Source organism: Puntigrus tetrazona, chromosome 7 (genome assembly GCF_018831695.1).
Source record: "Puntigrus tetrazona isolate hp1 chromosome 7, ASM1883169v1, whole genome shotgun sequence".
In the NCBI taxonomy this organism is placed as follows: Eukaryota; Metazoa; Chordata; class Actinopteri; order Cypriniformes; family Cyprinidae; genus Puntigrus; species Puntigrus tetrazona.
Genome location: NC_056705.1, coordinates 33,731,581 through 33,744,815, shown reverse-complemented (window position 1 = coordinate 33,744,815; position 13,235 = coordinate 33,731,581). Strand labels below are relative to the sequence as shown.

Sequence of the window (13,235 nt, the reverse complement as noted above, 5' to 3'; positions counted from 1 at the left end):
CAAAACACTCACCGCCACGACGGCCTCAGCCACTCCAGTCAGTACAGCTGGTCTCAATGAGTGCAACAGGATCTTGCTTTCCAGCAGGATGAAGTGTAGCAGTGTGGCGCAATTCTCTGGTCCCAGATTCATCAGCAGTGTGCTGTAGTCTGCTCCACTGAAGGGCATAGAAGAGGAAGAGTGAAAAGAATTTTACAGAAGTGGTTTTAGTCCATGGTAGGACATTTCTTTTTATATTGACTGATTGATCTGAAAACACTCTACAAGGTTTTATACTTCTGAAAGGTGAATATTCCTTCGTATTGCCTAAAATCTATTATTATATATTAATTTAAGAAAGATTTGAGAAACGTAAACTGATTTTTTATGAGTTGTATAATGTGCTGAGGACTTCTCTATTCTCAAGCAATTAAAATGAACATTAAAACTTTATATTTACTGTTATTGTTATAGTTATCTTCCTTTGTCTAAAGCAGACCTTAACAGTGGAACTATTTTCTAAAATGAAGTGTTACCAGGGTTATTTCTGTGTTTGGACATGATCCCAAAGTAATTCATTGTCCAAGAGACACTGTAACACAAGTTACAAGTTATTTTACTATATAGCTTAATACTAGAAAAATATGTGTGATGTATTATGCCACACTGCCAAATGTATGCTTTAGAGACCCAGAAACCCAAGCAATAACTATAGAGAGGATCTTGTGACAGATTATGTGACAGGTCATGTATTTTATGCCCGTACCATGGAAGTTGGAACCAAATTAGTTTGGTTATCAACATTCTTTTAAATATCTTAAAAAAAAATCTGTACAAAAAAATCGTACAAGCTTGAAACATCACAATACATTGTTGGTTGGACTATCCCTTTAACGGCAGTTTAAAGTGATCTGTCCCTGATCTGAGCTCATAAAACTACCACCACTCCAACTGAAAGGAAAAGATGGAAGCATTTCCTATGGAAAAAATTACATGGATGTTAAAAATGACCAGCTGTTCTTGCACTGCAGCTCTGCTGGCCAGAATGAGAAAAATTAGATTCTAAAATAGAAAAGGACATATAAAAGTAATTACATTATGATATCTGGATTCATGAAATGATATACAGTGGAAACAAAACATATACAATAACATCATTTAAAAAAATATCAAAATAAATATCAATAGTTCAGCTGCTTGTGCAAAAAAAAAAAAAAAAAAACTAAACTAAAATAACGTTGTTTGAGTGTATATATATATATATATATATATATATATATATATATAAACAAATAAATATATATATATATATATATATGTGTATATATATATATATATGTGTGTGTGTGTGTGTGTGTCTAACATGTCCTACTACAGTTTAATAACGAACAAAAAGTGTTAAATACTAAAATATGTCAGTCCAAAGTCTCAATAAATACTGTGGGAAACATTTAAGTTTCACTTTTATTATATGCCACTTGTTACAAAAGAATCTTCACCTACATACCTTAATTAAACAGAAATCATTTACCTTAGTGGTAAAGGTGTACAGACAGGTTGGGACAGGATTAAGGTGTCATGTGCCGAGAGCTTATGGGGGAAAAATAGATCGGGCATTACTTTAAGTCTAAACAAGTCACATAAATATACAACTCATATTATATAACTCAGATAAACACAGATGAGCCAAAATATTATGACACCTCCTAAATATACTGTAGGTCCTCCGTGTGCTGCCAAAACAGCGACACCCTGACGAGGCAAGAACTTTACTGGACCCTTGAAGGTTTACTATTGTATCCTGCACCATGATGTGAAGTCCTTTAGGTTTGAAAGGTAGAGCTACTATGGATTGAATTCGCTGGTCCAGCACATTCACAGATCATGCTCAGTTTGAATGAGATCAAAGGAATTGGAAGGTCAGGCCAATATCTAAAACGCTCCATTATTTTTTGTTAGTTAGTTTTTTTTTTTAAACCGGAACAATGTGTGCAGTGTGGCAGGGTGCATTATTCTGCTAAAAGAGGTCCAACTGGTCCATGAACTTCCACCCGGTCTGGAATAGTATTTAGGTGCCAAATTTATCACCATGTGAAGTGCCGGACATAGTTTCCCAGAAGAATATTACTTACAGCATCGCTCTCTCCGCCGTCTTGTCATTGTCCCTCAGAGCATCCTGGTTCCATCACTTCCCTAGCTAGACAATTCCAAAAGCAACCTTCTTCCACTTCTCCAATGTTCAGTTCCTACACTTGCACCTGCTGTAGTTGCTGTCGATTAGGGGTGTAATGTATGGATTCTCAAAAGAGCAATATTGATACTTAAATTTTTTTTTCGTTTTGTATAATTTTGCATATAATTTTCGCGTATCAGGGAGCAGCTATTAATAGTTATCTCTTTTGAATTAGCGCTCATTACGTTGATCTCGAGATCGCTCTGTGTAAAAGAAGCGTATCTTGAGATATAACATATTTGTCGCTGAGCTCTGAATCTGTTAAGTAGCAAATTCTCGATTGGCTTATTGCTTCGCAATATATTGCAACAATCGTATCTCAACCCATGTATCGTGATATGCATCGCATCGCCAGCTTCTTGCCGATTCCCACCGTCAATGGTGGTGAGGGGTCATACACCGATTTTATTCCTGCCCATCTCTCCTGCATCCATTATGAAAGCTGATTGTCTGCTTACCATCTAATCTACTCGGACCTTAATATTTAATTGTTAGGAGATGATCAACAATATTTGCATCACCTGCGTCTGGTCATAATTTTTGGCTCATCGCTATACGTTTACAGGTATTAAATGTATAACTTTGAAATCCAGCATATCCAGAAAAAAATAAATAACTGTACTCCTTACCTGGACCAATATTCTTGGCCTCTGAGGAGAAGGGAATGAGACATTGTGCATGAAATGGGATATGTGTCTAAAAAAAACAAAAGTCAATCATATTAACCCAACTCATAGACTGATATTACAATGAAACAATATAAAAATGACCTCTTTTTATTAAAGACAACACTAGTTGATTTACTACTATTACAAATATAATGAAAGTCTATGTAGAGTTTTGCAAATCAGTCACTTATGAGGTTCCATGGAGGTCATTATGCTGCCTTGGAAGAAGCTGCCTATGTAGATAGTTTATTAGGTTTTGAAACAGACTCATATTGTGCAAAATACTGTTACTGACATCTTTAAAAGAATAGGGACAGCATTACTGCAATAAAAAAAGAAATGGTTTAAAAAATGTTAGTAAAGTGCAGTTGAAGTAAGAATCTTTTTGTACTTCTCAATGGGCAGAGGGTTGACTCCATTGGCTGACAGCTTGTAAAGAAACATTAGGAACTTCCTGAAGGACTCAAAGAAAGGCCAGCGGGAGAGCAGGCAGATGCACTTGTTGGTGTTGACTGTGCGGTCGGGTATGACCTTTTTGTCCACAGTGGACACCAGACCTAGCTGGATCTTTTGCTTCTCGCTGAGACCGTCCACAGGATATGGCTCGTAGAACTGTATACCAGCTCCATACACCTGCAGAAAGGGGAACAAAAATAGGATCATTTTTTAATTATTACTTAAAACATTTTTTGCAATCTCAGCATATGTCAGCCATTAAATCTGAACGGATCCAGATAGAATTATCTGTCTTTCACACGTCACACCACACATATGGCTTTCTCAAAATAAATACAGGTGGAGCGGTTCTAGCAGACCAATCACAGAGCTTGGAACTGACACAATGTTAGATTTAGAAAGCCAGGTTATGGTGTAGGCTACGGTGTGTATTTATGCATAGGGTACAATGTACTGTAAGTTTGATGCAGAAGTATAAATTGGGCTTTAACTGACATCAAGAGAATTGACCTTACCTTTTCTCCATTGGAGTTGGTGAGGACAAATGTGGAGAAGACAGGTAAAGGGTAGCGTGTGTTAGGAGCCCAACACTCAATCTTCGCCCCCATAGGGAGGCAAAAGAGGGGTACAGACTCAGATAGGGGAAATGATTCATAGTCCTCCTCAGGATAGCGAAAGATCAGACCTGCAAATGTAATAGTTTCTTAGAAGCATAGTGTTTAAATGTGTTCCATGTTTCTATTATTATCATTGACAACCTGTCTCATTTGAATTCTGCTATTTAAAACAAACAACCAAACAAAAACATCCTCTTGAAAGTGATGGGAGAGGAAGTTGTTGAGCTGTTTCTAAGTGATTAACACTATCTCCGTGTTGCATCACTTCCTGTCACATGACTGTTTGCTGGCAAAAATGTAACAATGTCAATTATTTATGTGCATTATTTATGTGCACAGTGACGCGGTGAACATATTAACAGACTCCCGTCAGACAGTTTTACATAGTCCTGGGACCTTTTTGGAATTGCTTTACAAACAGACAAAAAAAAAAAAAAAAAAAAAAATCACTGCAAAATGCACCAATCAGTTTGCAGAGTCAGTGATTATTTTCTGGAAATTTCAGCAGACAGCAAATGCTGCTCACTGTGAAATAAGTGCTGACTTTTACAAGTCTCTGAGATGTTAGAAAGTTCCTGCAAGAAAAAAAAATCTAAATACCTGAGATCAGAGAAATTAATAAAAAAATAATAATGTAGGCAGATGGAGACTTACCAGCCTTATAAGCAATGGAGTTGGACGCAGACACTGACTTCTTGTAACACAAAAATACACTCGATCCCCACTGAGCATGAAAAAGAAAAATAAGAAGAAACAAAAAGAACTGAATTACTGAATTTTATCTTGTTTATAAAAGAGCTAGTAGCACATAAAACTAAATTAATCTGAATCAGTTAAATCAGTTATATGTTTCTTTAAAAGTACTGCTCAAAGACTTCAAAGTAATACGTTTTGGCTTGAGAAAGCCACCACGCTGATATTTGAGTTGCTAACTGTCACTATTCTTGTGACATACTTATTATTTGTAGGCTGTCAAGTGCTTTTTATGTTTAATGAAAATACATGATTTGCTGATTAAAGAATCAATTAAATCCCAAATTAATCACACATCAATTCTGACTTGAAATTACCCCACAAACAGGGTCATTATTTTGTTAGATTTAACATAGAATTAATACACATAAACACTTAAAACTATATTGCGTCCATCTGTAAAGCAGCCTTGAAACCCAACAGTAAGTACAATTTATAGGTAACACGATTTTAAGGTGTCCTTGTTATGCGTTACTTACTATAATAATTAATAAATTAATTATGCATTATTACATGCAAAAATGAATTACATACCTAAACTAAAATATATAATGTACACGTAGTTATTTAGTAATATTGTAATTTATATAATTACACCATAACAAAGACGTCCTAAAGTAACCACTTTCTGTTACTTGGAACACGACTTCCACGCAGAACGTACCAAGCCACAGTTGAGGTTCTTGTCCACTTTACAGAAAGTGTGAGGAGGAGTCTCTCCCTTGTTTGTGATGATGACACAGATGTCAGTCACAGCCAGCGAGTTCTGGGGCTGGACGGGGGGTGCACGGCGGTATGTAATGAATATGCGCTGCGATGTGGCAGAGCTGTTGTTGACATTTGCACAGCGGCCAAATGGTGTGGCCTCAATGACCTCACAACCCTGAATAAGACGCTCCTTACCCTCGTAGAGGACCCTACAACAAAGAACAAACACTGATCAGCAACGACCCACAGAAAAAGGAAGAGAACCTATTAACAAGCACCCTTATGTTCTTCTTGCGATGCCATTGGATTACATTAGCATTATCAAGGTTTGTGTAAACATGTTCAATCGCGGTACAACGGTTTGTAGGCAAGACAGTGAAAAGAAGAGGAAATGTGGAGACAAATGATCTAAGCGCATTGGATATTGTATATAAATGGCAATAAAAATCTTTCATCACCTGAAGTGATTTATGACCCTGGAGAGGCAAATTAAGGGCTGCTATTCAAAGAATGCTTGAGGGTTAAATAACTTAAATTAATGTTTTAGAAAGAAGTTTTTTATGCCAGCTGAGGCTGCATTTACTTGACAAAAAAATAAATAGAAAATAGTATGATAACAAAACACCAATGCTTCCCTTATTTTACTATTAAATCAATCAAAATAGCTGTTTATATTTTAAGATGCACTTTAGTCCTGTGAAGGACATACGAAAGGACATGTATTCATTCATTGATAGAATCATAGTCATGCATGGCTACTATAAATTTAAATCTTGTGTTAACAGTTCAATAGATGAGCCCAAGCCCTGTAAACATTTCCTTCCAAGGGTCCATAAATTAAACGTACCCCCGTTTCTCCAGGCACCGCTACACCAGTGTTTATATGGATCAAGTGGAAGAGATTTGGGGAAGCAGTTAAACTGAGTGTATTAGCATTCGTCGTGTGAATTGCATTTGACTGATGGCCTTCTGAAAAGTGTTGTTGGGTTGCTGAAAAGTGCACAGACATATTTAGAGATGGAAGTGTCATTTTTATATTCAGAATCTTTTAAATCATATTAATGTTAGTGTATTTTTTCAAAAACATATGTTAATCTGTTGTAGCACTATAGTCCTAAATAATAGGTGGTGTGATGTTCAGGTCTCCATCTCTAAAATCTGTTCAAGTCTCCATCTCTAAAATCTAGTGAGCCCAAATGGGATGCGTGGTAAAGCTTTAAAAGCTAAGTGCTATCAACGCCTTACCAGCAAGTACACTGCACCATCATGATATTTAATATTGTGGCACAGTAAGTAGACAAAACACAGCTGTGGCAGGCCTGGGAGAGGGTTTATTTTGACTCACAGTATAAACTACATACATTAAAAAGAGGGAATGTAGTGAAAAGGACTAAAAGAAGTCTGAAATAACGTTCTGTCAACATATGATTTATAATCATGTGTTCTTCCACATTAATAACAGTAGTAATGTTATATTTACTAAAAAAATGATCATACAAGAAGAATATTGTGAAAACTTTATTATGGCTTTTCTCCCTGAGCATCTATTAAGTTTAGGTGTGTTTCAGGGAGACTGAAAATGAAAAAAATAATTGACGCACACATCCTTAGTTAATACAAACTCAACACCTCCAGCTAGAAGCAAAATGTTCATCAATAGGAATCAATCTTAATTTTAAAGTAAGGCTATGACCTGAAGTAACTTTAAAACAGACTTCTGTTTGCCATAATTCAAGAGCACAGCTAAACAGAGGAACACCCATTCAAACGTACCCGATGTCAATGAGTGGAGGCTTCCCACGAGCCCTTTTGTAACACAGGAAGAGTTCCGGGCTCTTGAGGCTGCCATGGTTGAGATTGGCCGGCTGGCCACTGTAGGTACTCTCAATGCATGTGAAACCTTCAGGCACAGTTTCTCCTGCAGACTTGTTGATGACGGCAAGGTCTGTGATGGGTGCCTTGGGCCCACTGGACTTGGCTTCAGACAGATCCTGCTCTAGTGGTGTGGATTTGTCTGTCAGGCCAGCCACGACGAAGTAATCTGTGACACGGTGACCCTTATCCTCAATCATGGCTGGACAGACCTGTTTAGAGAGAAGAAACTGTTGATTTTTATGTGTTCATAGGATTCAGACCATATTTGTACGCTTTTACGCCATTCACCTAATTACAAACATTCACTAAATGTAGAATTTATATATGATTATATATAATTTCAGAAAAAAATTATAGCATGCACTGTCATACCAAAGTTCGTCAACGATCAAGAAAAATACACAACAGATTCTAAGCTGAGCAGACACCAATAAACCAAATAGCCAAAACTGTAGCTGATTACAGCATCCTGGCTGAATGGTGCAGGATGGGGACCACTGAGAGCTGAACATTTAGATTTTGTAACACTGCCACCAAAGACATTAAAACACTGAAACCTACAGAGATATGTTCTGCTTACAGTCCTTCATCGAGTGGTTCATCACAGACATCTTGGAGCATTTGGATCAATCTTTAGTCTTAATAGTTATTTATTAACACATGATCAGTGTGAATAAATCTAACATTTGGTAATATTTATATTAGAAATTGTGATTACTTGACAAAAAATTCATAATAATTAATTATCTATATAACAAGTATATTATTGTTGTAAATATAGTTGGAATGCGGCAACATTTTATATGACATTGAATTTCACAACTTTTCATACCAATTTCTGTATACTACAGCATAGGATTAAAGAAAAAAATAATGTATCTACTTTTATTGTAACACAGCAGTACATCATCACGCGACCAAAATTATATGAGATGCTTGGCTTAATCCAGCTTCAAAACCTACCTAACCAGCATATGATGCTTCTGTAAACAGGGTAGACAGAATTGTGTACTTCCTAGTTAGTTCAAAGCTAGCTTTTATTGAAACCAATTGAAATATTCTGACGTTCCAAAAGGTGTATGCCTCTAAGAACACTGTCCTCAAATTACCTTCTGAAGAATTCAAACATTTGTGAGGTGGTTGTTATTTCCAACAAAGTGCTTTACTATGTCAGGAAGTGTGCAATTATTATTTCACAATTGGACACGAGTAAACTTACTTGGAATGAACTCTATTTTAACTCTAAAGTCTGAATTGGGATAAATGATTGTTTTGACATGCAAGCACTCGTGTATAAAATCTAAATGAATATTTATTAGACCACGAAACTGTTCTCAGTCATGTTTGAATATGAATCTCCCATGAGTTAACGTCATGTAGGTCATGACCTCTGGAGAAGTCCTGAGCTGTGGTGAGCAGTGACCGCTATCCTAAACTCATATTTGCAGTCAAACACCTCCTTTGCATTCAGGCCACCTCAACTCTATCAGATCGCATTTTCTCTAAAACTGGCTACATCATAAATAAAATCAGAAGTTTGATTCTATATATGAATGGATTTTTTTTTTCTCCTTTGAGTCCACGGCAACGCACATGCCACATGTGAAGACTTGCAGAGCAGAAGAGACCTCTTTTAAAACAGAAAATCTCCCACGTCCTAATTTGAACACTACGGGCTATAATATAGTTGCCGCAACGTGGCCAGTTATTTTTGCTAGTTTCAGTGTGATGCAGTTCTAGTTTTCATGTCCTGTGCCACCTTGTTTAAATTAGCGAATACATTTGCGCCCATTTGTGCGCTCTAAATGTGCTGGTCTGAAAACAAGATGTGTTCAGGTGCATCGTTAGGGCGTTGCTATTTTGAGGAACTGAAGTAGACTGTGCCACTGACCAACTAAAGCCTGGTCTAAAGTCAATGGCACAGTATGTTGTTGTTATTTAAAGAGTACGTTATTAATATGAACCTGTAAGTGGGTCCACGATTTGCATACACTCTGCTTATTACAGCACACAAACATGCCAAATGAATTCAATAAATTAACTGAATTGAATTTAGAATTTATTTTAAGCCTCTCAGATTGCTCTTGAACACTAAATTGAGCTCTCTTTCATATCTTTTTGTGATTTTTACGTTCATGTCTTAAATGAACAAACAGTTTTGAATTAAAATGTATAAGTATACACTTACTGTTACCCCAATGTGAAAAAACCCTATTTTTGCTGTTGAGGTTATTATGTATATGGTAGCAGCAATCAAGAATACACTACAAACCTGCTGTGCTTCACACATTTGTACACAATTAAATTTCAGTTCTAGCAATGCTTATGAAAGACCCAAATATATTTTATGACAAATATGGTTAGCTTGGCACGTGAGGAACTAATAGTTAATTAGCGACCAATCAGTATTTTACCAAACCTGAGTGCAACTTAAGGTCATCTTACTAATAAGATGTTACTTGGTTAAGTGCCATGTAGCAGTAGCTTACTGAGCACTAATTCCAGGTTTAGCCTGCCTTGACCATGAGGTTAAATGCATTGCTTCTGGACACAACTACAGAACTAAATTATAAAGTTCCTATGTTGCTGTAGTAAAAACTGTGAACTTTGCTCCAGGAGGGATGACTCTCAAAAATATAATTTTGTGATAAATAGTGTGACCGCAGGATGAACTTTTCTATGGGACATTTATCCTTTGAACTCTGGAACGGCAGCGAGTTGGACATTAAAGTACAAAACTACAAGCTGAAATGCAGTACTGGGTCTCTAAATTAAAGTTTGTCTGTGCTCTAATGCCAATAGATGTTCATCATAGATGTTCATAATGCTAATGCTTAGACCTCTTTCAATTGCCTCAGGATAAATGCATCCACTTTTCTTTGTTTCTCAATGTATACTCGCTTTCAATTGTAAGTTTAAGGCATTAACGTATGCAATATAATTTTCAGTTCAGCGCATACAAATATTTTTTAAATATATTTTTCAGACATGCACTTAAACTTTGCCTCAGCACCAGACACCAGTCAAATGAACATGGAAAAGGCACAGGTGATGAGGGAGCTTCAGTGGAACGACGGTGAACTGTGGACAGATGAGTGGTTGTCAGGCCATATACGAGACAAAATTTATTTTCCTGTCCTGTCAGCCGTTATACTTTACTCATAGCATGTGCAAATGAAAAAAGTATGCAATGCTGTAGTTATGTAAGTTAAGACATAAAATTTCCAAAAAGTGGCTGTACCTGAAATTGCCCCCTATTCCCTACAATAGTCCACTCATTCTGAAGCAGTAAATTAAAATCTCTAGCTAATGAGTGTACATCGGTTGTACTGTCATTTTTGTAGTGCATTGTGGGATTGAATGAGTGCACTCAAGAATGTTCATTATGGTTTCGGACACCAAAATTGACATTGGCGAAGACCTGCAGGCAATGAGGGAGTAAGATACAGGGCAAGGGACATTTCAGTAGGATGAGCCATAATAGACCTGCGACATTGTCCCATGAACCTGCAACCTTCTGGCTTTGCTTTCCCTCCGGTTCTGTCATGGTCCTCATGCCCATTATTTCCACCCCAGTTTGCCAAGCCCAAGCCTTCACCTCACTAAGCTCCACAAAGCACTGTGACCTTCCAGACCTTCGTTTGTCACAAAGGATAACTTAGACCATCATATCATAGCTCTGGTCCATACTGCTGCATCTTCCATCTCCACCTTGGCTCTTCCCACCTACATTTTTTCCCTGTATTCCTCTGCCTGCCCATAGTCCTCCTCCATGACCTCCAATGTCAAGTTCCTTTTCAAATACCAGAAAACCTCCATGTGTAGAGACACCTGACAGCTGTCTGTGTCTCAAGAAAAGCTCATTAGAACATCTCCTCAGCAGCTCTCCAAAGGACATAAGAAAAGCTGGCACCATGACAAGGTTCTCAGCTAAGTTGATAACAGGACATCCAAGTATTCACAAACACCAGTGTCCCCAAACGCTTACACAATTTGTGAAAGCTGATGAAAGAAGCCCCATTAAGAAGTAAAAACAGGGTCAGGACTATACATTATATGACTACAAATACAGTCTTTAATTCACAATAATAATCTATGACACAATACAAATACAAACATTTTTATGTAGAATAGATTTAAAAATAGCATTGAAGTAAGAAAACGAATAATGAATTGTTAAAAAAAAAAAAGTAATCGCTTTGATAGTCTTCACTGTATGAATTATACATGAATCTTTATTAAAGCATTACATTACTTGTTTATTTGACTGTTCAATTCAGTCAAAAGAAGTAAGTCTCTGCTCCAACAACTTATCAATCACACTGCGGCAAGCAGACAACTCAAGAATACAAATAAATCCTATAAAATTAGGTAATACCCTGGGTTTTGAAAGGCTTTTTGCAATTAACTCTTTAACACAGGGCGATTAAATTAGTTTCATTTAAAGGACGGATAATCAAATTGAAATTTCAATGACATTTTTATCTCTTTTGTAGGCCTGTAAAATTAGAAATTAACTAATATTATCAACACCAACATCCATGAAAAGGTTAACACTAGTGCTGTCTGTGAATTTATTAAAATAAGAAAAAAAACTATTCACAGATTTTTTCTGTAGTTAACTGTAATTAATTGTACCTCCAAATTAATGCAGAAGCAATTTAAAGATGGTAAATTACATGTGTTCAATGGCATCTTTTTACTAAGTAGCCTATTATTAACAATGGCCAGTATTTATACAAAAATGCAATACTGCTACTGATGTCTCTGTTAAATGCATTTTTCAAGTGCACAAAACAATACATATCAAAATCTATATCATACTGCCCAACCCTAACTTGTACCTGTATTTGCCAAGTTTATATGAATAAGACTATGCTTAAAACTCATTATCAGCCCAATCAATAGCTGGCTGAAGCTCAGAGCAAGTTCTACTGCAGGCTTGAATAAGTAAAGACAAGAAAGATAAAAAGCCAGAAGGACTACAGAACTGTTGTTTTAATGTCTGTGGAGATAAAGTCATTTGAGAGGCTTGTGTTGGGCCTGAAAGACATTACTGGTCCCTTGCTGGACCCCCCGCAGTTTGCTTACAGAGCAAACAGGTCTGTGGATGATGCAGTCAACATGGGATTGCAGTACATCCTCCAACATCTGGACAAAAATCATGAGCAGCTGGCTGTCCGTGCAGTCACAACAACCTGGAGCTGAACACGCTCAAAAGTGTAGAGATTATAGTGGACTTCAGGAGGAACCCGCTCTCGCCCAACTCAGCGTCATAAACAGCACAGTGCCTGCAGTAGTCACTCAGGTTCCTGGACACAATCTCTCAGAGCCTGAAGTGTCACATTGCCTCCATTGTGAAAAAGCCTCAGCCAGGGCGTCACTAGACCTCTTTTACTGGAGCACATCTGCTGGTTTATATGGACCATAGTAACCTAACACAGTGCAGTAGAAAAGTGATGACTATCAGTTCACATAATCTGCATTCAGCTTGATGAAAAGAAAGATGTATCTTCGTGGCAGAATCTAGTAAGGTTACTACAAAAGGTGATTGTTCAATAAGACCAGTGGAGTAGATAGTAAATCATGTGCCAAACTCACTTCTATTTAATCATTACGTAATGGTTTTAATGGTTCAAAGTTGATGATCTGTAATGTCTATATGTAATTAATGGTATTAGTATTAAAAATCATTAGAATTTCTGTGATGGTTTCTATTGTTTCTGTCAGCATGGGTTTTGTGATGCCATTTGCCATAAATGTGACAGGCTTGCTGTAATACTGTTAGATAGTAGCACCTGTCTGTAGTTGTGGTGGGCTTCTTTGGGAGACAATCCAGGGCCATTATTCATTACATCTGAGCCCCTGAAAATGAGGACTGTGTATAAACTGGTTGTAATTCCTAACTCCTGTTTTTTCTGTTCAGCCCTTTGAAGTCTTCACTTC

The 13,235-nt window shown here is 37.0% G+C and overlaps 1 protein-coding gene across 3 annotated transcripts in view; it reads right to left on the bottom strand.

Moving 5' to 3' along the window:
- The window catches only part of dennd4c (DENN/MADD domain containing 4C), a 49,068-nt gene that overhangs the window by 20,177 nt on the left and 15,656 nt on the right, over nucleotides 1-13,235 (bottom strand). For all 3 annotated transcript variants that reach the window (XM_043243595.1, XM_043243598.1, XM_043243597.1), the window contains exons 2-9: nucleotides 7,188-7,498; nucleotides 5,371-5,623; nucleotides 4,608-4,677; nucleotides 3,852-4,021; nucleotides 3,272-3,513; nucleotides 2,842-2,908; nucleotides 1,511-1,569; nucleotides 13-157 (exon numbers count right to left, since the gene is read on the bottom strand). In XM_043243595.1, coding sequence (XP_043099530.1) covers nucleotides 13-157; nucleotides 1,511-1,569; nucleotides 2,842-2,908; nucleotides 3,272-3,513; nucleotides 3,852-4,021; nucleotides 4,608-4,677; nucleotides 5,371-5,623; nucleotides 7,188-7,486 — 1,305 coding nt within the window. In that variant the 5' untranslated portion in view covers nucleotides 7,487-7,498. The remainder of the gene's footprint in view (nucleotides 1-12; nucleotides 158-1,510; nucleotides 1,570-2,841; nucleotides 2,909-3,271; nucleotides 3,514-3,851; nucleotides 4,022-4,607; nucleotides 4,678-5,370; nucleotides 5,624-7,187; nucleotides 7,499-13,235) is intronic.